Below are 27,836 nucleotides of genomic sequence, written 5' to 3' on the forward strand. Positions count from 1 at the left end.
CCCTCTTATCTGTCTATATAGGGTGTGCCACGTGACTTGAGCCAAACTTCAAAAATATGAAAATGCCACGAAGCTGTACAGAACCAAGGCAATGTTTTTGCCGTCGTCTGGAGATACTCAGACGATTTTTTACGTTTCGCCTAATTACATATTTAGTCCTCAATAATGAATCAACTTCTAAAATATGATAATTAGATTAAACATGTCATGAGAAAATTGTAGAGCAACATAAAAAAACTTCCGATACAGCTTTCTGCTGCTCAATACGTGCACAAAAAAGTGTTTTATTGCAATAGCAACTGTATGGACACTCCAGGCGCATTTTTGTTGTCGCCGTTGCCGTCATGTTCCGTATAAAGTCCAAGGGCGATAAACAACGTTGCCGCGCGTCGTGTGCTTTATCGCGACTCCAGCTGGCGCGTGTGAAGGAGAAAGCGGAGAGCAAACGCGCCGTCTTGCGTCGCGTGAAAGGCCGTGGGGGGATGAAAGAGAGGGAGGGGGTGCGTGAAGGAGAAAGCGGAGAGCAAACGCGCCGTCTTGCGTCGCGTGAAAGGCCTTGGGGAGATGAAAGAGAGAGAGGGGGGCGCGTGAAGGAGAAAGCGGAGAGCAAACGCGCCGTCTTGCGTCGCGTGGAAGGCCGTGGGGGTATGAAAGAGAGGGAGGGGGGTGGCGTTGTGCTGCGGCAGCAACTGCTCCTTTCGCGACCGGCCATAAGGGCAACTGTCGATCGCCGCTCAATCTCGCGCGCCATATATGGTGGAACGCGGGGAGGCAGTGCCTTTGACTCCACCAACAAGTGTGCACTTTTCACGGTCACGTGCGGTGACGCGCCCCGTATCTTGAAAGGGACCTGCAGACGGCTCATAGCTTTGTGCGCGCTGTGCTCTCGCCGCTCTTGCGTTGAAGCGATTGGCCGCGCGAACTTCGCTCGCTGCAGCTGCCGCGCTTGCTCACACTGGCGTCCAGCGTTTTCCAGCGAGTTTCCGCGCTCATCGAGTGTGATGTGTTCATGTTTGCTTGTGCGCGCTGACATCATGCTTGTTAATTCAGTTAGTAAGCGAATGTTTCCAAGTTTACACGCCCGATAAAACTGATACGCTTACTTCGTATAGCTGTCTACTAATTTGCTATCGCAATCGATGCTTAGCCTTTCGGGCAAAACTGTCCTTTTTTTCCAAGCATGAAATAAGCCCGCGAATACACGAATACACCCCGAATACACTTTAAAACACGGTCTTCACTGAGAAATTTGAAATAATAATAATAATAATAATAATAATAATAATAATAATAATAATAATAATAATAATAATAATAATAATAATAATGTTTATTTAACGGGCCAAGGAACAACCCTAAAGTATGAGTACTGGCGCACAAATACATTAAAATCCGAAAACAAAACCGAAAACACTGCAGGAAATATAATAAAAAAGCAATGAACAAAAATAACAATTGTCGAAAGAAGAGTAGATACAACAAAGTGCAATATAAAATCCAAACGCAAAATGAGAAGAATGCCAGTTTAACAATGCATGAAACTATGATAAAACAAGGCGAAGCTGGGAAAGGAATGATGGCAGCGAGTTAGGAAAAATATCAACATCCCGAAAATAAGCCTCATAACGACACCACATTCTGTGGACGGTTGTGTGCTCTTGAGGACAGGCAGGGACATAAAAATGTCTATGTTCTCTGGTGATCTTGCGCGGAATGCGAAGCATGACAAAACTGAGGAATTGTTGACAGGTGAGGAAACCGTGAAGGAGTTTGAAGAGAAACGGAAGGTCAGCGAGATAAAGAAAGCTAGACGAAAATGGCTTGACGCTGTCTGCAGCCCCTATGCCGAAAGGTGTAAAAAAATTTTCAAACAACAAAAAGTTACAAATACCACATCAAGGTATACATACGTAAGAATACAGCTAATGAATTGCAGTAATAAATAAAATCATGCCGGCATGAGTAAACGTACAAACCATGACAGCACAAGAAGTGCACAGGTACATGCATCACGGGCATCACGCCCAATCGAAACGACCATCAAAACCAACTGATACAGTAGCAGTAGAGCATCATACACAAACACACTAAAAGGCAAAAAAGGGTAACACTAAGACAAAGCTCTTTGTAGAGGAAAAACACTTACCCCAAAGTGATATACCGTCCGGCACGGTGTATCTGTGGAGCTGCAAGCGCAAATTTTCTTCCTTTTCGAAAACATTGGAGATTCTAAAGCTCTCAATGATTTTTCTATTCAAGATCTCTTGAAATTTGGTGCTAGTACCTTTAAGACAATTTTGTTAGAGCTAATTAAATTTTCGAGTGGCAGTTTTTCTTACTTTCTTTTTTGTTTTATGGGGGGATGGGGGGTGGAGAGAGTAGAAGGCGAATGGAGTTGGGGGGGGGGCAAGGGACTGTTGCCATGACCAATGAATAATGACTGTTTCCAAACCACAATAGGAGCTCCTTCGCTTCTTTTGTTTAGTTTCGCTTTCTTTTTTTGTCACCCGGCCAACCTAATATAAAGCCAAGCATGAATGCCGTGCCACACGGTCTGTCTCAGTCTATTTACGCGCGAGCGGGTGAGTAACGACTGCGCGTCACAGATGTACCCTATCCGTGCGTCAATAATACAGGCCCGAGAAAAGCACGCTGCGGAGTCCTTAGCCAGGGCTCCTCACGTATACAGCGGGTTGGTGCGTGCATCATGGTGCGTGTAGTATCATGGCCCACTGTGTGCCACGCATGCCTGTGCGTGATGGACCTCGGTCGCGCTTTGACATGGTTCGCGTGCGGATTCGCCGAGAGTTGTTGTACAAAAGAAAAAAAAACAGAGAGGGAAAGGTGCGGTGGCGTTGGCATACAACGCGGTTTACGTGATAGATCGTTTCGATGGGTTGCTCGAGCGTGCGCGGGAAACCATGCGGATGATGAGGCCTACGGGACGTTGTGGGGCTAAGAAGAATGTTTCGTTTCATTTACTGTCAGTGACTCTCAGTGTTACACAGAGAGGAGTGGACGCAACAACACAGGAAAGAGTTACAACAGATAATCGCGTAGCCATGATCTGAGCAATGAATAGCCTGTGATGGAGACGATGGCAAATTTTTTTCCCGCTAATTGACCTCCTCCATTATTCAGAAATGCATTTGAACTTGAAGCCCATGCTCGATTTGATCGAAATGATGCCTGGACTGCGTTTCATCCGGCGCGTTCAAGACAGGCGTCGAATAGATCAAGTGAAGCATGGACTATTCTGAATACGGTGGTAAGTGACTTGCTTGACTGAGCACCTCGGTTGGAGCACGTTTTGTCAGCCACGCCTCCATAACGCCCCATGATACTGAAGTAGCTTTTCTAGATGCGGCTTGACACGTGGCAGATATATTGGTGCGTGTAACACCAATAATCTTCCTTTTCTTCATCTGGTCTTCCCGATTACGTATAGGACATATCGCGTTTTTAAAGTTTTTAACCTCGTGAATTAACCTGCAGTTCAAACACCTCCCAGAATTGCGTATCGTGCATAGAATGTGGTGTCCCGGGTGCTTCTTGCGCACATACGTGCTACACCTGAGCACGAGACGACTTTCTGAACGTTTGTGTGTTTTTTGTTCACCAGGCAGATGACCTTTGTACAGATACAGCTGCGTGATCGGCACATGTTCATGTTTCCGCATATCTCCCCATACTGCGGCAGCATGTGCGGGTACTGGGCGACCCAGGAGGCAGTAGAGGCTTGATCAAAATATGTTCAAACGCGAACAATTCAGAAACCACGATAATGCGTCGTCACACTTTCCGGTTCACCTGCATTTGTAAAAGCATCTTAATCAAGATTACAAAACGTGTACTTGGGACTACTTCATACTGCAGAGCGGTTACACCTCACAATTCCATGTAATTACGTTCCTATCAGCTATTTCCTGTTTGTGTTTAAACTTAAGCCGATAGTATAACACACAGGTACGAGAGAAGGCGGGGGTGGGGGGTTGACACTGCGTGGCTTCAAGACAGGAGTGAAGGCATTTGGCTGCGATGAGCTGGATGCATGTGGGGAGAGCCACGTCGAAGAAGAATCCAGCGGTGTCTGAAGCAGTGCACGGTGTACATATTACCTGCTGTTCCTGCGTTTGCGAGTCCCGGACTGCGTGACGGACTTCAACGGAATGGCCAAGAGTGCGAGCCAAGCGGTGACCGGCTGGGAGAGCGGCTTCGTTCCACAGGTAAGACCAACCTTAACAATCTTGCATGCCCATGATTTAACATTGCACACCCATTACTCTTTGGTCCCACCTTTGGGCCCCTTTACCCACGCTGAAACCCGCGTCAACATTGAAACATGTTACCATGGCCACAGATCGAAATCTGCGGTGCGTGTTCGTGGAGAGTTTGTGATAAGGACGAGTTCAGTGACATGTGGCACTGCCCCGTTACATTGCAGATTTGTTCATGTTACACATCATCATCATAATCTTCATTTGTCAGTGTCTATCGTTTGTCAGCGTCCCGAGAGATGTTGCTATGGTAACACGTTTCGCGAGCCTTGCAGCAAATTAGCCTGTCCCACATCATCAGCACCCCCGCAGTTCCTTAGTGGCTATGGTGTTGGGCTGCTAAGCACGAGGTTGTGGGATCGAATCCCGGCCACGGCAGCCGCATTTAGATGGGGGCGAAATGCGAAAACACCCGTGTACTTAGATTTAGATGCACGTTCTGGAGTCTCCTACTACGGTGGGCCTCATAATCAATGAGATCGTCGTTTTGGCACGTAAAGCCCGATAATTTGATTTAATGTAACAGCTTCATCACTGCCCTCATTTCTCGTGTTTAACGTCAAATCTCCGAGTGGTCATTTTAATGTGCTCCGAAAGCTATGGACAGGCGGCTTAAGGTATCAGATACAAGCGACTGGGCTTTATCATTCGACTGAAGTGGCTGGAATGCAAATACTGAGATCTCAGTATCACATATCTAGAGTTGGCTTAATTATTAGCGACATGCAGCCCAAGTACAATCTCTTCAGTGCTGTCGCAGTGATCTGAAACGATCAATAAACAATACCATATTACCAGTTAGTGCGACGAGCGGCGGTCATTGGTGGTGCACCCCCTTATACGCACACTTATCGAACTCAAAAACCAATGTGCAGATAACACGAGCCACTAAACAAGACGCTCAGCTATCAACTGACTGCACAGCATGTCCAAATATATCACATTTCACTGTTTTGGTTTAAAGTTCTTGAATCCTGAAGTACGGTGACATTACAGTTCTGCCTGTGCCAGTAATTCGTCATGTTTTTTTTGTCACGTCGTGGTATATGCCGGTTCTCCGTTCGAGCTGAGCTAAGAATTTGTGCAGCTGTTGCACGGGAAGCTGACCTCGTGGTGTTGCAACGCCGCCTGCGCCAGTGCCACCGCTATAAAAAATTATGGGGTTTTACGTACCAAAACCACTTTCTGATTATGAGGCACGCCGTAGTGGGGGACTCCGGAAATTTCGACCACCTGGGGTTCTTTAACGTGCACCTAGATCTAAGTACACGGGTGTTTTCGCATTTCCCCCCATCGAATTGCGGCCGCCATGGCCGGGATTCGATCCCGCGACCTCGTGCTCAGCAGCCCAACACCATAGCCACTGAGCAACCACGGCGGGTTAGTGCCGCCGCTGAGATGTGCATCTAGGAAGCGGAAAGCTCCTGGAGGACCGAACAGATGGCTCTTGGGTTGCTGTGACGTTGTCTTCCAAGAGGGTTGTCTCGAAATGTCAAAATAGAGACATGACCGCAGTCGTTGTAATAAAAGAAAGAAATAAATAATGAAGTAGCTGTTGTTAAGTATGCATTTGGGGACTCTCTCAATTGTGGCGGAAATTGTGCCCGCCAAAGGGCACATAGACAGCTAGCATGCGCAAACAAATTATTTCACGTCACTTACGTAGCGTTTTCATTAAAATTACTATTAGACAAGCTTTGAAGAACCTGTATACGTAGTCGGACTCGGTCCAACTCAGTCGGAATCTTGACGCAGGTGGCCATACTTCTAAAACGGCGTGTGGCTTTGTCGGACGTCGGCCGAAGTATAACAAACAGCGCACTGGCTGAAGGCCAGAGTTCGCAAATTCTCGTCCGACGACAGTCTGTATAAATTTGATCGCTGGTACTGCAGTTCCGAAAGCGCGCCGAGGAAAAGATGGCGATCTTGAGCTGACATTTATACATAGTAATTGCAGTCTCAAGCAGCGGTCGAAGAATTCGCTTGACTAAGTCCGCATATAGGGCCTCTGACGCGGGTCACCTCGACGCAATCAAGTCGCGCCGAGGCACTGATTAATAGGGCGAAGGTGTGCTGGATTCCACGGCTCTTGACATACTTAAACCGAAAGCATTCCGCGATTCCTCAACAACTGTGGACACGTTGTCGCACACATGAGCATACATGTCGCGTCCTCATCGTAGCTGATGGACACCTTTTTTTTTTTCCTCCACCGTAGGACACAGATCCAACACTTCCTGAATGTAAGTACGCTTCTGTCGAAGTGTAGACGCGAGTAGGGCAAAATAATTTCGGCGGTGAGGTGGCAGGAGGGGGGGCTCAGGTATTCGCCGAAAAGGTCATGGACCTCCTCTGTAAAGGATTAACGATATAAGACGTTATCGGGTTCTCTTTCTGCGTATTCGTGTTTTGTTGCTGTCGTAAATTATTTGGTGAATTAATAGCTTGCAAAAAATAACAACAAAGCGTTAAAAAAAAGTTTTTGTTCTCTATTTTTTCCCTCACAGACAAGGAAAATCGGGGAGGAAAAACAAAGCGATGCTCCTTGTTATTTGAATTTCTAGCCCATGGTTAGAATAATGTCACGCGTACATACATCATAAACACGGCATACATCAAAACACCGGTGTCTAGACTTCTGCAGGGAAAAAACATTGCACCTGAAAACTCTCTGGATCTCAAGCACTGTTATTAAGAAGCAGCATGAACATTCAAAGTTAATTATCACAGTAAATATATATATATATATATATATATATATATATATATATATATATATATATATATATATATATATATATATATATATATATATATATATATATATATATATATATTGCTGGTGCGTGGTATACGTTCATACGTTCAGTATGTCGTGCAAAGCTGGATGGATGGATGCATGCTATAAGCGTAAACTCACCGCCCTTTGGAACGGGGCGGTGAGTTGCGCCACCAAGTTCTTGCTGTTATACTGCTTAATGTCCTACCTAGGTTAAAAAAGAAAAAAAAAACGAGAAAAAACGCACGATGAATTCCCATCACCAAATTTTCTGACCCGTATTGGGATCTTTGTTTTTGTACGTTTCCTTTTTGTCGTTTCCCTACTTTTCTTGCACTTTCAATCGCCTCTCACTAATCTCTATTGCAGACACGATTACTTTCCCCCTGCTCTCACTGAAGCCAAGTGCTTCAAGGAGCCCTGTGGCGCCTAAATCGACCGATGGGCAGATATCTTCACATGCTAATAAAACACGTTCCATCGTTTCCCTATAGTTTAACGCCGCAAGCACATGCTGCTTATTCCTTCTTATATATCGCTTTATAGGCGCGTGTTCATACTGCTCTCGCTTCGAAAAGTAATGAGCTTCCCTTTGAGTTACCATAACTTGTTTCTTTCCTGATTTCGTCTTTTTTTTTCCTCTTAAGTAGTTACTCATGGCAGGTTTCATTTCCATTGCCGCCACCCATGAGGTTATTTCAGCCTCTCTGACTTTCCGCTTGACGTTTTTTGTTGCTGTGTTGCTCACCCTACAGGCCGCGTACTTGCTGGTAAGCTGCCTATAGGTCTTTTCCTCCACTGTGAATCAGTGTTTTTCCTGTACAAATACATCAACACTCTCCCAGACCATTTACTTTCTTCCACATTCCTCAGTCGTTCTTCATAAACAATTTCACTGCGAGCTTGCAGAACCAAATAAAGTTTTCCATCCCTCCATCCATCCATTCCCTCACTTCCTTCACGCTCGAACCGTGGCTGTAGTGCCCTCTCCCGACCGAGTTGGTTGCTGCTTACGAGTCACACTCTTGAGAGCAAAATTTGAGATGGTTTTGCCATTCCAGCAACGCACATAGTACCGTGTTTTTCTTCGTCTAACCCCCGGCGGTAGAGCAGTGATAGCTCTAGCTCTGAGCGTTGCCCTGCTCAGAGCTATAGGTCACGGTTTGAATCGCGCCCGCGGTTGCCACCCTCGGACAAGACTGGACAGGAAAAAAAAAACAAAGCTGCCTGCTCCTCAGGAGTACGTATGACGCGTGGCCTACCCAATCGGGAGCGGGAGAAAAACTGCTACGCGCGCTCTCGGAGTCCCAGTGTTGCCAAGTTGGGCAAGCCGGCGTAGCCCAAAGCTAGAGAAATTGTAGCCCAAATGTAGCCAAAAAATAAAAAAGAGCAACAAAAAATTTGTAGCCAAACATGGCCATTTTTTATTTGCAGTTTCATCTGTACATATATTTTCACATTCGACTACACTCTTAAACAAAATTGCACCCTATTGGTCGTGTCTAGCCAGACAACGATAATCGTCATCTGTCTTGCCCGCATTTCCTTTCTTTAACGCTGCGAGCCCGGTACTTGCACGTCACGAACGGTACGCGCGTTATCAGCATGACACAGCATTTCTCGACAGGAAAGTAGCGAGCGCAGCGTTTTCAAGAGAGGAAACGCAAGCAAGACAGACGACCATTGTTGCTGTTTGTCAAATTTCCACCCCGAAGGGTGTACATTTGGCCACGTATAGCCCAAACAAAGCCAAGTCGCAGATCTTCAGTAGCCCAAATATAGCCACAAAGCCAACTCGCCCAAGTCGACGCCAAACATTTTTTTCTGTAGCGCAATTTGGCTGTATGTAGCCAAACCTGGCAACACTGCGCTCGGCTGCGGCGGAGAGGAACGACGTCACTACTGGCGCAGCCAATCACGCGCCTCTCTTTCTCTCTCTCTATTTTTTTTTTTTTCGTGCACGCGCATGAGATGGCGCCGGAGGAGTTCTAGGCTAGCCATGTACAGCTTCGCTGTAAAATGCCACATAAATTCTGAGAATCGTCTATTAATGCGTAGAGAGAGAGAGAAAAACGTTTATTAAACGAAACAGTGTCCCGGGCGAGGCCGGGTATTACCCTAAGGTGGGAAGGCTCCTTAGTCCAGGAACCCTCTGGCTTCGACTGCCCTCTTGGCCCTGGCGACGAGTTGTCGTTGGTCTTCCAGGTGTCCGTAAACATTTTTTTTTTGGCTCCGGAAGAAGCGCTGAGTAGACTAACATGAGCTAGCAACGCAAATACGCGAAAGCGAAGTAACAGCCGAGACAATGAATGCTCAAGCCTTAATCAAATTAAAAAAAAAAACATCACAGAATTTCTGCAGAATCCTTTCGACTGCTGTGGACGTGCGCGTTTGAGCTGCGGCATTTCATACGAACTTTCTCGAAGTCAGGTCATGATTCTTTCCTCACACCCCTTTTTTGCATTTATATTCGCTACGCAGCACGGAACATTGTTTAGTTGAAGATCAGCGCCTCGTCGTTCGTGTTTCTCCCTGTTTTTGCTGACCTTCGCTCTGCTATGAATCTTAAGCGTACCAACCGCAGCCAGCGTGAACGCCATAGTTTATGAGTAAGTCTGCTTATGTATTCCCATTTTATTAATTCAGTAATAAACCTTTCAGAATGTACCGATTTCCTTCGTGGTCAACGTGACGGATCGCTAAGTTTACTAACTTTATAAAAAGCAGATTTTTTTCGGCTACTTCTAGAAAATAACGCGCCGTGGTTGCTTAGTGGCTATGGTGTTGGGCTGCTAAGCACGAGGTCGCGGCATCGAATCCCGGCCACGGTGGCCGCATTTCGATGGGGGCGAAATGCGAAAAACACCCGTGTATACTTAGATTTAGGTGCACGTTAATGAACCCCAGGTGGTCCAAATTTCCGGAGTCCCCCCCTGCGGCGTGCCTCATAATCAGAAAGTGGTTTTGGCACGTAAAACCCCATATTTTTTTTTAATTTCTAGAAAATCTACCACCACTCTTTCAATAGATAAGGGCTAAAGCGCGATCAACGTTTACAGTGCACGAGCAACGAGCGATTCTTTGCGTGTTCTTTTGTTGTTATTTTTAGGCTGAAGCGAAATCTGAGGCACCACTTCAGTTATACCAAACGTCATGTGCTGGCTTTTCTGAAACTTCATTGACGATTCGGACTAGGGATCTTTCTACGTTTATTTCTACTTCGTGATTCCCCGTGAGGATATTTTTCAAGCCACATGCAGCGCGAGGAATACTTGAAGGTCATTGTGTTGGCGTCCCTGCTTCGCATATGGCACAATCTAGACATATAACGGCAACAACTGCATGCGCGCTGGCAAGAGAAAAAAAAAATCGTTTCAGTTCACATTTTGCCAGTATGAAGAAATCTACCGATTTCAACCGATTTTGCAAGCACGAATGTGCAGCAATCTTTTTTTGAAACGCTTTTTAACTTCGAGCGTGACACGTCGTGGCAGGTTAGCGCCACCAGCTTTAGCTGGGAGAGCACCCCATGCAAGGCAAGCGCGTTGTAGCTCATGCTAAGCACGATAGTACGTCTGGAAAAACGTGCAGCTCTGCCAATCAATGAAATGACGTTAAAGGACACAAAGTGATAAAAACAAGCAATTTTCGTATGTCGTAACTAATTCGTCGTGGGTTGAACGTTTAATTGACCGCATCGCGATAATGGCGGAATGGAAAAATAAAACGCTCGCGTGCCATGCTACGAGTGCGCCGTTAAAGACAGTGAGATGGCCAAAAAAAGGAATCTCGGAGACCCTCCTCTACTGCGTTTTTTGTAGCCATTGTGTTGCTTGGGGACCGATCCAGTCGTTTTGTACGGCCGGTCGGTTTCCAACCACTCGGTCAGTCGATCGATCGATCAATCAATCAATCAATCAATCAATCAATCAATCAATCAATCAATCAATCAATCAATCAATCAATCAATCAATCAATCAATCAATCAATCAATCAATCAATCAGTCTGTTAGTACATACCATTGGAAAGACTGTAATTGATACCACTGTCACAAATGGAGCAACCCTTAGTGACTTGCTTCGAAGTCCTCCCATACTACGGCTCGTACATGCCAAACTTCTTGCATCCAGCGCGAGTAAAAGAAAAAAAATAATTCTGGGATTTTACGTACGAAGACCTCCATCTGATTACGAGGCACACCATTAAGGGGGGGACTCCAGATTCATTCGGACTACCTGGGACTAAGGTGAAACAGCGCGAAAAAGACGAGGACACAAGGAAACAAATACCACAGACAAGCGCTGACTGGGACTCTCTTTACCATGACCCGCACACGAGCGTTCTTGCCTTTCACCCCCCTCCCCCCCCCCCCTCCATAGAAATGCGGCCGCCGCGGTCGAAAAGCGAACCCCCGACCTCGTGCTTAGCGTCTTACATCCTTAAGTAAACGAATAAAAAAACCTTTAATTCCCCCCAAAATATAGTGGCTACCATAGCCCTGACATTTACTATAACGCTTGCTTTTATAAACCAGTTTCAGCGCCCAGAAAGCGCCTGCCTAACGACGTCACGGCACATACACTCGCTTTGTTCCTGCGACTGCCACGACATCCACCCACGAGCATAGCCAGAAGAAACGAGAGCAGCACTCCTTTGTTTTTTTTATTTAGCGACACAATCGCAACAAGCCTTATAGTTTCACGACGTCAGCATCAAGTTAATACGTCCTGAACGCGGTCGTCAACCTTCACACTTGCTAAGCATCACCCCTTATTCGCGTGCTGAAAAAACGCGCGGTGTACAGCTTCTGTGCGGCTCCGAACACATGTGCACGATGGGGAGGAACCGGCAGCGTCTTCCTCGCGGGGTTCAAACCGCAGGCGTGACATTTCCGCCGTGATAAACGACGACGCTGGCTGACGTCAGAGCCTGGCCTCAGTGGTTGCCGGCATAGAGCGCCCTATTAAAACTACGTAAAGCAATTCTGTCTCGACAATCGTTCAACCATTCCACGGGAACGATGGGATTCGTGCTGTTGGCTTCGGACTCCTCTCACGACTTTTAATTTACGACGCTTTGTCGACGCTTATTGGCCTGAATTCCGAAGCAGCGCTATCTTTATAAACGCACAAGACATCGAGACTTTCCAATTTCTTATGCTTTTTATGCGAAGCATACTAGCCGCACAACCACGCTCTTCCATGCTGCGCCGCGCGCGGCCGCGTAGCTACCATATGACGTCATAACAGCTGCAAAAGCGGAGGCTCAACTCGTGCGCTCGCTTGCGGCCGCGTAGCTACATGGCCGGGTCTCAGCTCGTGCGCTCGCCTGCATGAGTTGTTTCTTCGTCTAGCCGAACCAAATATAGCCAAGCAACCGCAGTTCACCAGGCTAAACAGTGGTTCAACAACTAAACTAAAGGCTAGTACGCCTCGCATCCTGGGCTTAACCTTAGCTAAGCCACAGCCATGTTTTTTTTACCCATGTGCTAAGGTGAAGTGGTCAACTCGGCTTCCACGTTCTCGGTTTGGCTTCCACGATCCATTTCCTTATTGACATGAAAGAGCGTACATGTCATAATTTCTTCTTTCTCAAATTAAGACGCTCTTTTTCTCGTGGAATAATAGGAGCACGTCTCACAAATTGTGAGTATTATGAGAATCGTTTTATTTACAGGTCGAGGTGATCCCCAACGCAAATAGCTTTGCAGTACGTTATTAAAACATTTATATCTTACCTGTCGACTTCTTTGTTGAAGACCTTCGGCTTATAACAAAACACTACGCATTTATAACAGATTAATCTAAGTTATAAAATACACGAGGAGGGTCATATACCACGGGATGCGATCTCGGAACTCCGTTCAACAGTCACCGTTTATATTCCTACAACCCTTTTATGTTCCCTGCAAAATGCCGGCGTGGTGCCTTCAATATGGCGACTGTGACGTAAATTATCATCGAAATATTACGTTTCAGAAAAAGCGAACATTAGAGGAAAGCTGGGGGGGGGGGGGCACCTCGGCGTTGTCACTCCCTACGCAAAAGTTCGTAACTTTTAGGCCTATCACGAATAACGAATGGATTCTGCGCAATACTGGCTTGGTTCCGTCAATCTGAGTTTACTGGTGCCAACGTAATCAGAATATTCTAATTATAGATTGGATACTCTGCAAAGTTTACGTGGTTCCCAAAATATGAGCGCATCTGTGGCAACGCTTCTCTTCAGCAGATGCTGAGAACCAACCTCGGCAGGTGCACTTCGACGTGATTGTCTTCTATATCTATCACAGATTTATGCCTCTGTAATGCGCCGATTCTGTCCGTCGGAGCGCAAATTTTCATAAAGCTTTCATGACTTTCATGACTTCATGACACGTCGGACAAGGTCTTTCCGAAAACCGGAATCCATAGCTCCAGAGGAGCTGCTCGATTCACCGTGACCTTAGGACGAACATTTTTATGATCACGCAGCGGCCTGCTTTTGCGAGTCCAGCTGGCTTACAGTGTGCAGCCTCTCCGTTTCCGAGAAAGACAGGGTATGTCTAGTTCAAAATCAATTAACCCGCAACGCAGGTGCGATTTAAGGACGAATCAGACCGTGCCCGCAAAGTTTGTTTCTAATTCTCATTGCTCTCTCTATTCCACTACTGTCGCAATTTTTTTTTCCGAGAAGTCACTTGGTTGAATCTGGTGAAGCAATTTACTTGATGTCCTCATAAATCTGATATGCTAGGTCTTCTCTCCGCACCGCGGAAACTGCTTGAGTTGGAACTTTAATTACGCTCCATTACACTTGAACGTACGGGTAGAACAAACGCTTCATTTTTTTAAAGTTAAGTTTTCATTGTTGCAAAAGGCTTTACGCCTACTAGATGTATCGAAAGCGATATTTGCTGTTGTCGAATTAAACGCAAACGAGACAATCCCCATTGCGAGAAAACGCGAACGTACAGGCGCAAGAACGTGCATGGAAATACAAGAATATAATCGATGAACTTTCTTTAAAGGTGCAACTAATCTTTCATTATACAGATGAGTCTGTCCAGGATACAAGTTATAAACCAACAGGTAACACCTTACCACATCGAACACACTGTCCTTTATTGTGCTGCCATGATTTGAATTTTCCTGTGCAGTACTGCATTCGCCATCGGGGATTTTGTCAATTGCAAGTGTGGCTGCAATGTGGCTTAACCCACGCGGGACTTGACATTTTCCAGGATTATGCTGTCCATTGCCTTCTTACTGTGTTGAACAATTTTCGTAATCTTGGCCGATGTGGAGTAACGCGTGCATCACAGCACATAAGGAAGAAAAAGAAGCAGCAGACCTCGCACATGAACCCTTAAAAAGTCCGGTCCTGAGACCTCTAGGACCTACGGTGTATGCTACCGCTGAAAGTTTTAGAAAACTTTCTGTTCATGAGAAACCTGTTGTATCATCCTTCTTTAACGGCACTAATTTTTAGCGCCTTAGCTTCCCGTGGCAGAGCAGACGATGTTCCGCAAGAAAGTTTGAGCTACTGAGTGTCTTCCCTAATTAGAGTCATTCAGCCCTTCCTGAACTAATTACGTTCTTATTTAGCCACGTTAGAGCGCATGTCCCAATTGCGAAGGTGAAACTGAACAGGCAAGCCAATGATGTTCCTTTAGCGGAAATCATGTGTTTCGCATCGGTTTGGAGAAGTTATGCGCTCAAATTTTGTGCAAGAAGCATTGATGTTTCATTACCACTTATCAGCACTGTCGAAAATGTGGTGCTGATAAATATGACCTGGTAAACCGATGCATTGTGCCACGGATTTTGAAGACGTATGTCGTATTTGTAGAAACTGGAACTAAGGAAAGGACTTGTGCTAATAAAATACTGCTTCATTATCTGTTGGGTTTCGATTCCGCAATAGAAACACGTGCTCTGAAGTGAGTTACAACAATGATAATGACCAATTCTTACTTAGCTAACAGCGCTTTGTGATTGGTCTTGCAAGTGGTGTTCTCCTCAAGCTAACACAGCTGATATGAGACCTTTCAAAGTCGGTTTTCATTAAAACAGATTCTATATAGTATATTGGTGTTTAGATTTCACGTTACTGTAACTACCTGCTTCGTGGCTTGTCTGCTGTGGTTCGCAGAGGTGCCGTAGTCGAGAATCATTATGGCTTAATTTACGCACAGCCGTAATCATACTTATCGTACTCATTATCATTTTGCTTATCGCAGGTCAAGTGCAAAGTAGGAGTGCCTCGAACGTCACTGTCCAGCGGTCGGGACCATGGGAACCTTCTTTGGCCACGCCTTGCCCGGAACCTTCCTGTTCATTTTGGGAACTCTGTGGGCCTTTTTCGCCTGGCGCAACTACGTCCGCAGCAGGGAGCAAAAGCGGCCCTACGTCTGCCGTTGCTCGTACCCGATACCCGGTCTGTCTCAGCGCTTCAGCTTCGAAGGCATCGCTAAGATTGTCACCTGCTCTGTGGGTATTGCCAACGAGGTGGCCGCGGGCATAGAGAGCGGCTACTTCGTTCATATGGACAGCGCTCAGCACATCTCCATGTACTTTTTCTATCTGCTCAGCGGTGTCGTCGACGTCATGACCAACGTCCGCTTCCCTTTCCCGCCGTACACCGACTACGCGGTGCTCCTGCTGGCCGTCACCGTCGAGGGCCTGCTGTTCCACTTCCACCTGCACGGAAGAGCCCAGCTGGACGTTCTGGTCCACACGCTCCTGGTCTACATCACCGTGGCCGAGGCGGCCTGCATCCTCGCCGAGATGTGTCGACCCCGAAGCGTGCTGGCGTCCCTGGGTCGCGCGTGCTTTTGCCTGTTGCAGGCAACGTGGTTCTGGCAGATCGGATTCATCCTTTACAGCCCGCTACCCAAACATCCGCCATGGGATGTGCATAGCCACTCGGACATGATGCTGGCCGCCAGCGTGTTCACCTGGCACATCGTGGCTGTGCTGGCGTATCTCGGCGCTTTGGGCGCCGTGGCTTGGGCCGTGAACCGAACGTGCGGCAGGTGCTGCGAAGATGCCTCCGCGGTGCTTCAAGACGACGATGACCTCTGCCAAGCCCTTGTTAAAGAGTAGCCGATGAAGTCTGCCGGCCGGGAGCTGTCCGCGGGTCACGGCGCGCCGAAGCTCAGTCACAGGGGTAATTCTACGCATGGCTGCCAGTGGCTGTTTTCGAGCAGACGCTCTCTCGACGCTAGCGCCGAGGTCCCCTTCAGTTACGGCCCTAACGGCAGGGCGACGCAGAAGCAAAATGGCGGCACACGCGGTTGTTTACGTTGTCATGGCAACAGGAACAGCAGCCGCACGGTGCCTCCTCTCCCAAACGTTTTTCTTTTCTTTTTGTTTTTATTATGCCAACCCGCTCCGCTCCCTTTTGCCCATGCCGCGCACGCCGCTTACTTTGTTGTTTGCTTTTACCTGTGCGCGGCGCGTTGTGTTTTCTTTTTTCTCAATCGCGCGCGCTGCGCCGCGCATTGGCATTGCTAGCGAAATGGCGCGTAGTGCGTCTTGGGCTATGCGTTGGCACGCACGCAGTCTCGCCCATACTTATATTATACCAACATGTACCGGGACATTGGATTTGGATTGTAAAACTATATTTGAGCAACACATGTAGGGAAGGCTTTAAGCCTCCGCACCTAGACGACGGCCAGGAGTCCTTGGAACCTAGCGCCGGTTTCGGCCAGTCGGACGGTCTTCAGTTGAATCTCCGGATCGGAGCTGAGTAATAAGGTCTCCCATTGTTCTAAACACTTTATTCTTCCCTCAGAGGGAGCCTGCGGGCATTCCCACAGAATGTGATTAAGATTAGCCCTGGCTTTACATAAAAAAATTTCCACTTCCAACACAACACATCTTTGGCCTCGCTTTATTGACTTCATTACCGAAAACATTTTTCTTATAACGTGGTGTGATACACGCTCAAAAATGAGCAAAAGTGAAAGGTGCATGCCATATACAAGAGTACTAAACACAAAAGTTCACAGACGGTGAAATAACAAAAAAAGAAAGCGCTGGAAAACGCGAATGCCGTTTCATGTACACACACGTATAAAGAAACAAGATTTTGATATAATGCTCTCAACACCGGAATGTAGACGAGCTTCTGATATATGCACTAAAATATTGCACAAAACTGGACGACGTGTATGACATAGTCATGACAAGTTGACAACTATAGAAAGGGAAAACTCACTGGTAAGGACAAAAACAATGACACGCAAAATACCTAAAATGTAGAATAAAATGCTAACATTATTTGATTGACCGACATAGCAAAAAAATTACCGACGATTACGTTACTTCCTAATGCGAAATTTGAGCGCAGCAAATAAGCTGTTTCACCTTTTCGATAGATTGAGGCAAAGAAATCGAGCAACACATGTATGCGCTATCACATAATTTTTTTTTTATTTTTCACACGTATTCCTTTAACAAAGACTCCACTAACAGTTCTTGACAGTCATGAAGGAAGCTTTGTGGTCGGAGAAATAGACTGATATATGCGACGGCGATGAGCTTCTGCTTCAGCCTCGCTTACTGCTGGTTGCTCTCGACGGCGGCGATGAGCCTCCGCTTCGGCGGCGCGAACTGCAGGGTCTTCTCGGCGGCGGCGATGAGCTTCTGCTTCAGCCTCGCTTACTGCTGGTTGCTCTCGACGGCGGCGATGAGCCTCCGCTTCGGCGGCGCGAACGGCAGGGTCTTCTCGGTGGCGGCGCTTAGCCTCTGCTTCGGCGACGCGTACTCCTGGATCATCTCGACGGCGGCGACGGTAAGCTTCTGCTTCGGCGGCACGCACCTCTGGATTCTGACGGCTACGGCGCTGGGCCTCTGCTCTGGCAGCTCGTTTAGCAGCAGCAGCAGCAGCAGACGGAGGACTTCCATCGGTCGTCTCGCTCATGGCTCAGAAAGAACTGGCAGATAATTTCGCAGTGGCGAACGGCAGCGGCAATTTCGGCTCGGGCGGTGCACATATACAGATCCGCCGCCACCGATCTGGCTCTCTTATTGCCACCGCACAGGGCGAACGGCAGCGGCAATTTCGGCTCGGGCGGTGCACATATACAGATCCGCCGCCACCGATCTGGCTCTCTGATTGCCACCGCACAGGGGTTGCATTGGAGGAGGAGCGAAGAAAGGAATTAAGTTCGAGCCGGCGCTTTGACAACCGGAGACTCGCAGGAAGAGGGGGGAGGGGGGCGGCGTGTACACCCAGCGGCAAACGATGGGGGCAGAAGCGCGCGCAGCAAGCGGACAACACGATAAAGGGAGGAGGGAAGAGATAGCAGCGACTGACTGATGCCGCTGACGCCGATAGTGAGTCAACCCCAGCTGCGGAGTTGGTTTCAGGGACAACGCCGCCGATGCCGACACAAACAATATGATACCCTCGCTTCCGCAGCGCTAAGAACCAGGTCTAGCCGTGGGAAGGTGGTCACGTATTCGTCGACGTGCCGGCGCCTACGTGAAATAACCGGCGCGTCGGCAACTGAAGAGCACCCTATCCGCCACACAAGAACAGGGGGGGGGGGGACCCTTTCCTCCTCTTTCTGCATGGCGGCGACGGTGTTCTATGCAGTCACGTTATCTTGACTCTCTAGCGGCGTCAGCGGCATCCAGCGGTATCAGTCGGTCGCTGCTAGCGCTGGGGGGATGAAAGGGGGGCGGAGCTGGTTACGAGGCCGACGACAACGCCGACGACGACGCGAAACCCAGGAACGGACGCCAAAGAGCTGCGCTCTAAAAAAAAAAGCCTACTTATAAACCTGCACGAAAGTATATGAAATGCGGGACGTGTTCATTACTACTGAGCAAAATGAAAAAGACATGGCAGAACAAAAATAACATTGTACTAAAAACTGAAATACACATAATCACATTATTTTGCACTTGGCCACGACTTGAGCAACGGTGGCAAGGGGGAACAGAAGGCAGTCGGCTTTTGCAGCAGCACATAGAAAACATTCGCAGAAAGGCGTATTCCTCAATCAAAGACCTGGTAAAATAAGCCAACCACACGACTTTTTGTTCCCCCGTATGCTATGCTTAGCAGTAAAATCGCTTCACTTAAGTTGTACCTACTGGGCACTCCTTTGTATAATAAACACGAACTGCACAAATTTGCATGTAGGACACTTGCAATGCTCATGCTTTCCAGAAGAAAAAAAAGCGTATCATGCCTACACATGAAAGTTGTTCGCGTGGTTTTCCCATCGGCGATTACTGAGATAATACACAATTAAACACGAACAGTAATTTTTCAGCTGTTAGTACGTTTGTAGAACGTGACACACAGAGATTCCACTGAGCGCGCTCAGGTGAGCGCGCTCACCTGTTGTCTTTAGGCGCCCGGAACAACCTTGCAGGGCTTGTTCTTGAGGTATTCGTGCACCTCTGCACGATGCTCGAGCTGTACGAGTCATGAAACGGGTGAAACGTCGCGGAGCACAAGCACACGGCTACCGAGGACCACGAAACTGACGAAACTACCCACACCGGTCAACGCACAGGAGCGCACGCTTCCCGATAACACCAGATAACGAAACATGAAACGTCATGCAGCGGGCTAAGCTGGCGCCGGGCCGGTGGGGCCGCACGGCGCGCGCGCGGAGACAGCTGAAGGTGAGGGAGTTGCGAGGGAGTTACGAGGGTGGGCGAGGGGACAGGTGTTGTGGGAGGAAGGGATCGGTCACCTGGATCGGCGCTCATGCGCGCGGCGATCTACGAGGCCATGCAAGGGAAACGGATCTTCGGCTTCGCCCTCCTCATAGATGGCGCCAATTACCTCTGCCACCGAAGCCGGGGAGTTTCCCGACGCGGGCTCAGTGACAACGGTATGATGACGACGCTTTCGTATGTGCTACCCGGCTAGCTACAGGAGAGAACGATGAAGGCGTGCCTTTGTCGGTGGAGTCAAGAGCAGTATTTACCGAAACTTATGTGTCTTCCGGCCAGTAGCAGTAGTGGAATGAAGGGACAATAGAAGCGATGTCGTAGTGCGTGAAACAGAGCTGTATTTTTTTTCGCTTATTGTCGCTCTCTCTCTTTGCTGCAACGCTCTTTGTGGCAGGCTTATCATCTGTTGGATCGGGAAACTTGACGATTGGTGTGTAACGCCATATTGAACTTGTCATTGAATCGGTTGGTGTCCCGGTTTTATAGATTATCTGCTGCTGATACATTTAGTAGCATAAAACAGCCAAACAACTTTCTATGGGTGAAGGGACCAGAACTCGCTAGATTTAATAACAGGACAAACGTGGCACTTTCATTATCATCATCAGCCTGGTTACGCCCACTGCAGGGCAAAGGCCTCTCCCATATTTCTCCAACAACCCCAGTCATGTACTAATTGTGGCCACGCCGTCCCTGCAAACTTCTTAATCTCATCCGCCCACCTAACTTTCTGCCGCCCCCTGCTACGCTTCCCTTCCCCTGGAATCATCGCTCTGTGTTATATTGCAGGACCCCGTTGCGACGAGTCAGCCGGAATGGTTGGAGCTGAATGCTAACCATATTAGGGACTTAAAGGGGCCCCGAACCACTTTTTATCGAAGTCGAGAAATGCATTTAAGTTAGACTATTCCAATAATACTTTGCCGCAAAAAATTTCTTCAGTGCGTTCAGCAGAAGAGGAGTTATTGGCAATCAAACATGGCGCTCGCGGTGCTTCCCCTTCTTCTTCAATGACTTTCACTGCTAAGGCTACGGTGGAGCGGGGTGTGCGCAAGACGCTCCGTCTTCTCGTCACCGCGGCACGCTGTTCCAATTTTATTTCGCGTGTTTACGTAGACGCGGAAACTTCCGATTTTGGTGCCTACGACGCATCAAACGCGGTTGTCCTCAGCGAGACTGGCCTACGTGAACGCCTTTGACTCGCTCAGGCCCTGCGCGTACGTGCGCGAGCTGACTGCGGCTTTCCTCCCTCTCTCTATCTTATCTTTCTATTCCCTCTTTCCCATCCCCCAGATTAGGGTAGCCAACCAGACGCATTTCTTGTTAACGTCCCTGTCTAATTCTCTCTTTATTTCCTCCTCCACCTCCTATGACTTCCTTGCCCGCCTGCGAGGTGGACAACGAGGCACCCTTAAGCCAGTTAAAGCCCCTTAAACTTCGTAAAGTAGCGACCCTCTCCGCCTCCCCTCTTCCTCGTTTCTCCTCTCTTTACGCTCACTCCTCGACCGTGGCGCCGCCTACAATGCTCGAGCATAGCAACAGCGCCAACATGCGCTCCTCGCCACTCCGTAGACGCTTCTCGAGCGAAAATGGCGCTGACGCACGGCGCGAGGCCCCACGTGATACTATTAGGCCAATAGCGGCGCGGCATCGGCCTCGGCCAGAGCGCGCGAGGAGGAGGCGGCATTCTTCAAAGCGTGGCACTGCTTTACGAAGTTTAGGGGGTTTTAAAGCCAGTGGGCTCGTGGCGGCACCCCGCGGCGGCCGCGGTATTTACACTACGTAGCAGACCGCAGGTGCACCGAACATGCCACTGAAGCATTTGCTTTGTGCATGACTTGGCTTGAGTGCGCGCTCGCGTTCATACCCTCCTGTCTCGCTGTGCTACGTGGTGCAGAGGTGCGGACCGGCTTTGTCCTGCACTAGGTTCACCGACGGATAGTAGCCGCATACAACTTGCGCATTTTGAAAACGCTGTCAGTAACTCATCACGAAGCGAAGTGTGCCAAGACATCTAACGAGGACCGGCCAGGGGTGAGCGCGCCCTGGCAAGAGTGCGTGTGGCCTGACCTTAAGTTTTGCATGGGTGGAAGTTATAGTTGAGTGTTCAAAACGAGTCGAAATTGGCGAGACCGGACGGTTGCGACACCGATAACCAGCGTGGCCATAGTTTCTGCTCTTGCGGCCGCTGCCAAGCGCGAGCAGAGGATAGACGGCTTGTTCCGGAAGTACGCATAATTATCGAAATTCGAAAGCAGCCTCGCTTACTTCAGCCTGTTTACTAAACTGCGTCAACAAATATACGCAGTAACAGTAGGAAGAAGCCGGCTGACCCAAAAACCCTTCTTGGTTGACGTCAGCTATTGGCCAATAGCAGCCGCGTATGGGAGTCGGCTATGTTACGAAATAAAGCGTCCAGAAAAGCGTGAGCAGCAGCTTTCTGTTGAAAAGAGAGCGTTTGAGAGAAAGGTGACTTTGTGCTCCGCTTGCGAGCACCAAGAACGACTGCACAACATGGCTGAGATGTTCACAGCAGCGTATGCTATCCGCGGGTTGTTATTTGGCTCAGGGTCCTTTTAAGTGTAAGCGGAGTCACTCCGAACTGATATGCAAACCGACTAAATAGGTTTAAAAGCGAAAGGGAGGTTCATTAGCCAGTGACCAAACAGTGTCAAGCCAAAAAAAAAGAAAAAATAAACTTGGGAGAACCATCGATGATGAATGTCAATATAAGCGAATAACCAAATACTTATCTTGCAAATTTGCGATTTCGCGTACAGTGTGGTGTGAAGGGTACGCGATACAAATCTCGAGTGGATGAAGCCCACTTATAATACTATAAAGAAATGCTCGAATGATGATGAGATCGAAGGTGCTTTCCATCACAGCAGCCCAATTCTCTGACCAACAGGCAATGATTACACTCTTTTTTTATCTCTTTACTGCGTGAAAAAAAAGGACAGTAGCAGTCTACAAGCTTGATGTACACAAACATAATACTAGGAAGGAAACCACATGCATCTAACGGAAACATCCGCTCCGGCTGCGGCTTCCTGAGCCGCATGTACCCTAGTACATATTGTCACGTGGTAGTGACGTTAAAGAACACAGTAGCAGTACTGTGAAAGACAAAACTAGCTTTTATTGGGCGAACCTGTGCCCACAAAACAGGCTACACTTAAAGCGCAACGATGGCGGCGAACACGCTCGGCGATCGTCGAAAATCTGATCAGCGGGTCAAGCGCGTCGGCTTTTATAGAGCAGTCATCGAATGTTCCAGACTAATCGTTCGGACCCGCATGCCTTCCACAAAGTTCTACACCATTCGCGTCAAGTGATGCAATCAGATAACATAACGTTCAGCGACAACAGACAGCAGATAGAAGCATCGATAACGTTCCAGAAACTTCGGTACATACAGGCGCGTCCCACGCTGTGCGATTACTTTTGTTAGGCTGCGAAACGTGGTTGCCCGATAAAGATAAGTATACGTGTCAATACCCCCCTCTTAAAAAGCATCGACCCGATGCTGCAAATAAACGAAGGTAATGAACAAAAGCACTCGTAGCAAAGAAAAGAACAAAAATGGCGAAGTTTGTCAGCGTCCGTAAAAGGGTTTAAGGCGCACCACGTGGACCACTTCAGATCGTGCGCGGCGCCGCTGTGAATGCGAAATGCCGTCTGGCACGACCTCATAGTCCAGAGCGCCAATGCGTCGGATGACCTTGTAGGGTCCGAAATAGCGTCGGAGTAGTTTCTCACTGAGTCCTCGTCGGCGTATCGGGGTCCATACCCAAACACGGTCGCCGGGCTGGTACTCGACGAAGCGTCGTCGGAGGTTGTAGTATCGACTGTCGGTCCTCTGTTGGTCCTTGATCCGCAGGCGGGCGAGCTGTCGGGCTTCTTCGGCGCGCTGGAGATAGCTAGCGACGTCAACATTCTCTTCGTCAATGACGTGGGGCAGCATGGCGTCGAGCGTCGTCGTCGGGTTCCTGCCGTAAACCAGCTTAAACGGCGTGATCTGTGTTGTTTCTTGCACCGCCGTGTTGTAAGCGAAGGTTACATACGGCAGGACCGCGTCCCACGTCTTGTGCTCAACGTCGACGTACATCGCTAGCATGTCGGCGAGGGTCTTATTCAGGCGCTCCGTGAGACCATTCGTTTGCGGATGGTAGGCAGTTGTCCTCCTGTGGCTTGTCTGGCTATATTGCAGAATGGCTTGGGTGAGCTCTGCTGTAAAAGCCGTTCCTCTGTCGGTAATGAGGACTTTTGGGGCGCCATGTCGCAGCAGGATGTTCTCGACGAAAAATTTCGCCACCTCGGCTGCGCTGCCTTTCGGTAGAGCTTTTGTTTCAGCGAAGCGGGTGAGATAGTCCGTCGCCACGACGATCCACTTATTCCCGGATGTTGACGTCGGAAACGGCCCCAACAAATCCATCCCAATCTGCTCGAATGGTCGACGAGGAGGTTCGATCGGTTGTAGTAACCCTGCTGGCCTTGTCGGTGGTGTCTTGCGTCGTTGACAGTCTCGGCATGTCTTAACGTAACGGGCGACGTCGGCGGTCAGACGCGGCCAGTAATACCTTTCCTGTATTCGCGACAGCGTCCGGGAGAATCCGAGGTGCCCAGCGGTTGGATCGTCGTGTAAGGCGTGCAGTACTTCTGGACGCAGCGCCGACGGAACAACAAGAAGGTAGTTGGCGCGGACTGGTGAAAAGTTTTTCTTCACGAGTAGGTTGTTTTGAAGCGTGAACGAAGATAGTCCACGCTTAAATGCCCTAGGGACAACGTCGGTGTGCCCTTCCAAATACTCGACAAGGGCTTTTAGCTCCGGGTCCCCTCGTTGTTGATCAGCGAAGTCTTCCGCGCTTATTATTCCAAGGAAGGCGTCGTCATCCTCGTTATCTTGCGGCGGCGGGTCAATGGGGGCGCGTGATAGGCAATCGGCATCTGAGTGTTTTCGTCCGGACTTGTATGTTACAGTAATGTCGTATTCTTGTAGTCTGAGGCTCCACCGTGCCAGCCGTCCTGAAGGGTCCTTTAAGTTAGCTAGCCAACACAACGCGTGATGGTCGCTGACCACTCTGAATGGCCTGCCATATAGGTAGGGGCGAAATTTCGCTGTAGCCCAAACGATGGCGAGGCATTCCTTTTCCGTTGTGGAATAATTGCCTTCCGCTTTTGACAACGACCGGCTAGCGTAAGCTATCACGTGTTCATGTCCATCTTTTCTCTGGACTAGGACGGCACCGAGGCCTAGGCTACTGGCGTCAGTGTGAATTTCGGTATCGGCGTGCTCGTCGAAGTGCGCAAGTACGGGCGGAGTCTGCATGCGTCGTTTGAGTTCTTCAAATGCGTCGGCCTGCGGCGTTTCCCACTTGAACTCAATGTCACATTTAGTTAGCTGTGTCAGCGGCTCATCGATGCGTGAAAAGTCCTTGACAAATCGCCTGTAGTAGGCACACATGCCAAGAAATCTACGCACTGCCTTCTTGTCGGTGGGCTGCGGGAACTTTGCGATGGCAGCTGTCTTCTGCGGGTCGGGGCGGACTCCAGACTTGCTGATGACGTGGCCTAGGAACAGAAGCTCATCGTAGGCGAAGCGGCACTTTTCTGGCTTCAGAGTGAGCCCTGATGACTTGATGGCCTCGAGTACTGTTGCAAGCCGCCTAAGGTGATCGTTGAAATTTTCGGCGAAGACAACGACGTCATCCAAGTAAACGAGACAGGTCTGCCACTTCAATCCTGCTAAAACCGTGTCCATGACGCGCTGGAACGTTGCAGGTGCCGAGCACAGTCCAAATGGCATAACCTTGAACTCGTAGAGGCCGTCTGGGGTGATGAAGGCGGTCTTTTCGCGATCTCTTTCGTCGACTTCTATTTGCCAATAGCCAGACTTGAGGTCCATCGACGAGAAGTATTTAGCGTTGCAGAGCCGATCCAATGCGTCGTCTATCCGTGGGAGGGGGTATACATCCTTCTTCGTGATCTTGTTCAGTCGACGATAATCGACACAGAAACGTAGGCTTCCGTCCTTTTTCTTTACCAGGACAACAGGGGATGCCCACGGGCTTTTCGACGGCTGGATGATGTCGTCGCGCAGCATTTCGTCGACTTGTTCTCTTATAGCTTCACGTTCCCGCGTCGAAACTCGGTAAGGGCTCTGGCGTAGTGGTCGAGCGCATTCTTCGGTTAATATGCGATGCTTTGCGACTGGTGTTTGTCGAATCCTCGATGACGTCGAAAAGCAGCTTTTGTATCGTCGAAGCAGACTTCTGAGCTGTTGCTGCTTAATCACGGGGAGACTTGGACTTATGTCGAAGTCTGGCTCGGGAACTACAGTCGTCGGGGTACATGCGACAGAATCCGAGAGGACAAAGGCATCGCTGGTTTCCACAATTTCCTCGATGTATGCGATGGTCGTGCCCTTGTTGATGTGCTTGAACTCCTTGCTGAAGTTTGTCAGCAACACTTTCGTGTTTCCTCCGTGCAGTCGAGCGATCCCTCTTGCGACGCAAATTTCACGGTCGAGCAGAAGACGTTGGTCGCCTTCGATGACGCCTTCTACGTCAGCGGGTGTTTCGGTGCCGACCAAAATAACAATGCTGGAGTGAGGCGGGATGCTCACTTGATCTTCGAGCACACTCAAGGCATGGTGACTACGAGGGCTCTCCGGCGATATCGCTTTATCTTCCGACAGCGTTATTGACTGTGACTTCAGGTCGATGATTGCGCCGTGTTGGTTCAGGAAGTCCATACCGAGAATGACGTCTCGTGAACACTGTTGGAGGATAACGAAAGTGGCAGGGTAAGTTCGGTCATGAATGGTTATTCTTGCCGTGCAGATTCCAGTCGGCGTGATGAGGTGTCCTCCAGCGGTTCGAATCTGAGGGCCTTCCCATGCATCTTAACCTTCTTCAGCTGGGCGGCGATGTGTCCACTCATGACGGAGTAATCAGCCCCTGTGTCTACTAAGGCGGTAACCGCGTGTCCGTCGAGAAGCACGTCGAGGTCGGTGGTTCTTTGTCTGGCATTGCAGTTAGGTCTTGGCGTCGGATCACGGCTGCGTCGTGTTAAACTGAAGCTTGAACGTCGCGTCGTCAAGTCGTCTTTCGTCGGTGTAGTTTTGGCTTCCTGACTTCGTCGGGACGGCGGCGTGTCGTCATTAGGTCGTCGAGATGGTTGCTTCGTCGTCTTCGTCGGCGGCGGAGGATCTTCGTCAGTTCGACGAACAGCAACCGCACCTCCATCGGTTGCTGCTTTTAGTTTTCCGGATATGGGCTGACGGACCGGCCGCGGGCTGGGCCAGTGTATGGTCGGCGCTGCGGCGACAGGTAGCGGCCAGGTGACGGCGAACGGGAAGCTCGTCGATGGCTCCACTGAGTGGCGGCGAGGTAGTCGGCGATATCGCGAGGTCGTTCGCCAATCTGTGGCCGCGGCGCGTTAACGTCGAAACCTCGCAGTCCCATCTCCCGGTATGGGCATCGGCGGTACACATGGCCGGCTTCCCCGCAGTGGTAGCAGAGCGGGCGGTGGTCAGGAGCGCGCCAAACGTCTGTCTTCCTCGGGTAGGTGCGCTGGGCGACGGGTGGTCGTGCTGGCGGCGGCGGCGGCGGCGGACGACGAAACTACGGCGTGACAGGGCCCTGGCGCGGTCGCGGAGGGGGGCCTTGACGGCGTGCGACGGCGGCGTAGGTCATTGCTTGCGGCTCGGGCTGCGGCGATTCAGGGGCTACTCCAAGTTGTTGTTGGAGTTCCTCACGCACGACATCGGCAATCGAAGCCACCTGAGGGTGTGATGATGGGGACAGCTTTTGTAGCTCCTCCCGCACGACAGCTCGGATAGTCTCGCGCAGGTCGTCGGTGGCCAGTGACTGAAGTCCGGCGTAGTTTGTCGCGTTCGTGCGGCGGTCGAATTGCCGGTTTCGCATCTCGAGTGTCTTCTCGATGCTGGTTGCCTCGCGAAGGAACTCTTCTACGGTCTTCGGTGGGATTCGTACCATTGCGCCGAAAAGTTCTTCCTTCACACCACGCATGAGAAGGCGGACTTTCTTCTCCTCGGGCATATCCGGGTCGGCGTGGCGGAAGAGACG

The 27,836-nt window shown here is 49.3% G+C and overlaps 2 protein-coding genes across 3 annotated transcripts in view; one reads left to right on the forward strand and one right to left on the reverse strand.

Moving 5' to 3' along the window:
• Nucleotides 1-27,836, reverse strand: part of LOC139046710 (serine-threonine kinase receptor-associated protein-like) — a 96,158-nt gene that overhangs the window by 41,689 nt on the left and 26,633 nt on the right. The gene's annotated exons all lie outside the window — the stretch shown is intronic.
• Nucleotides 4,051-16,752, forward strand: LOC135911471 (transmembrane protein 45B-like). Of its 2 annotated transcripts, none has more exons than XM_065443777.2 (2): nt 4,051-4,226; nt 15,279-16,752. In XM_065443777.2, exon 2 carries the CDS (start codon nt 15,331-15,333, stop codon nt 16,141-16,143), a length of 813 nt encoding a protein of 270 aa, XP_065299849.1. In that variant the 5' UTR covers nt 4,051-4,226; nt 15,279-15,330; the 3' UTR covers nt 16,144-16,752. The 2 variants fall into 2 exon arrangements, with proteins under 2 accessions (XP_065299849.1, XP_065299850.1); XM_065443778.2 differs by lacking the exon at nt 4,051-4,226 and adding an exon at nt 9,566-9,665.

The sequence above is a fragment of the Dermacentor albipictus genome, chromosome 10, assembly GCF_038994185.2.
Source record: "Dermacentor albipictus isolate Rhodes 1998 colony chromosome 10, USDA_Dalb.pri_finalv2, whole genome shotgun sequence".
NCBI classification, from domain to species: Eukaryota; Metazoa; Arthropoda; class Arachnida; order Ixodida; family Ixodidae; genus Dermacentor; species Dermacentor albipictus.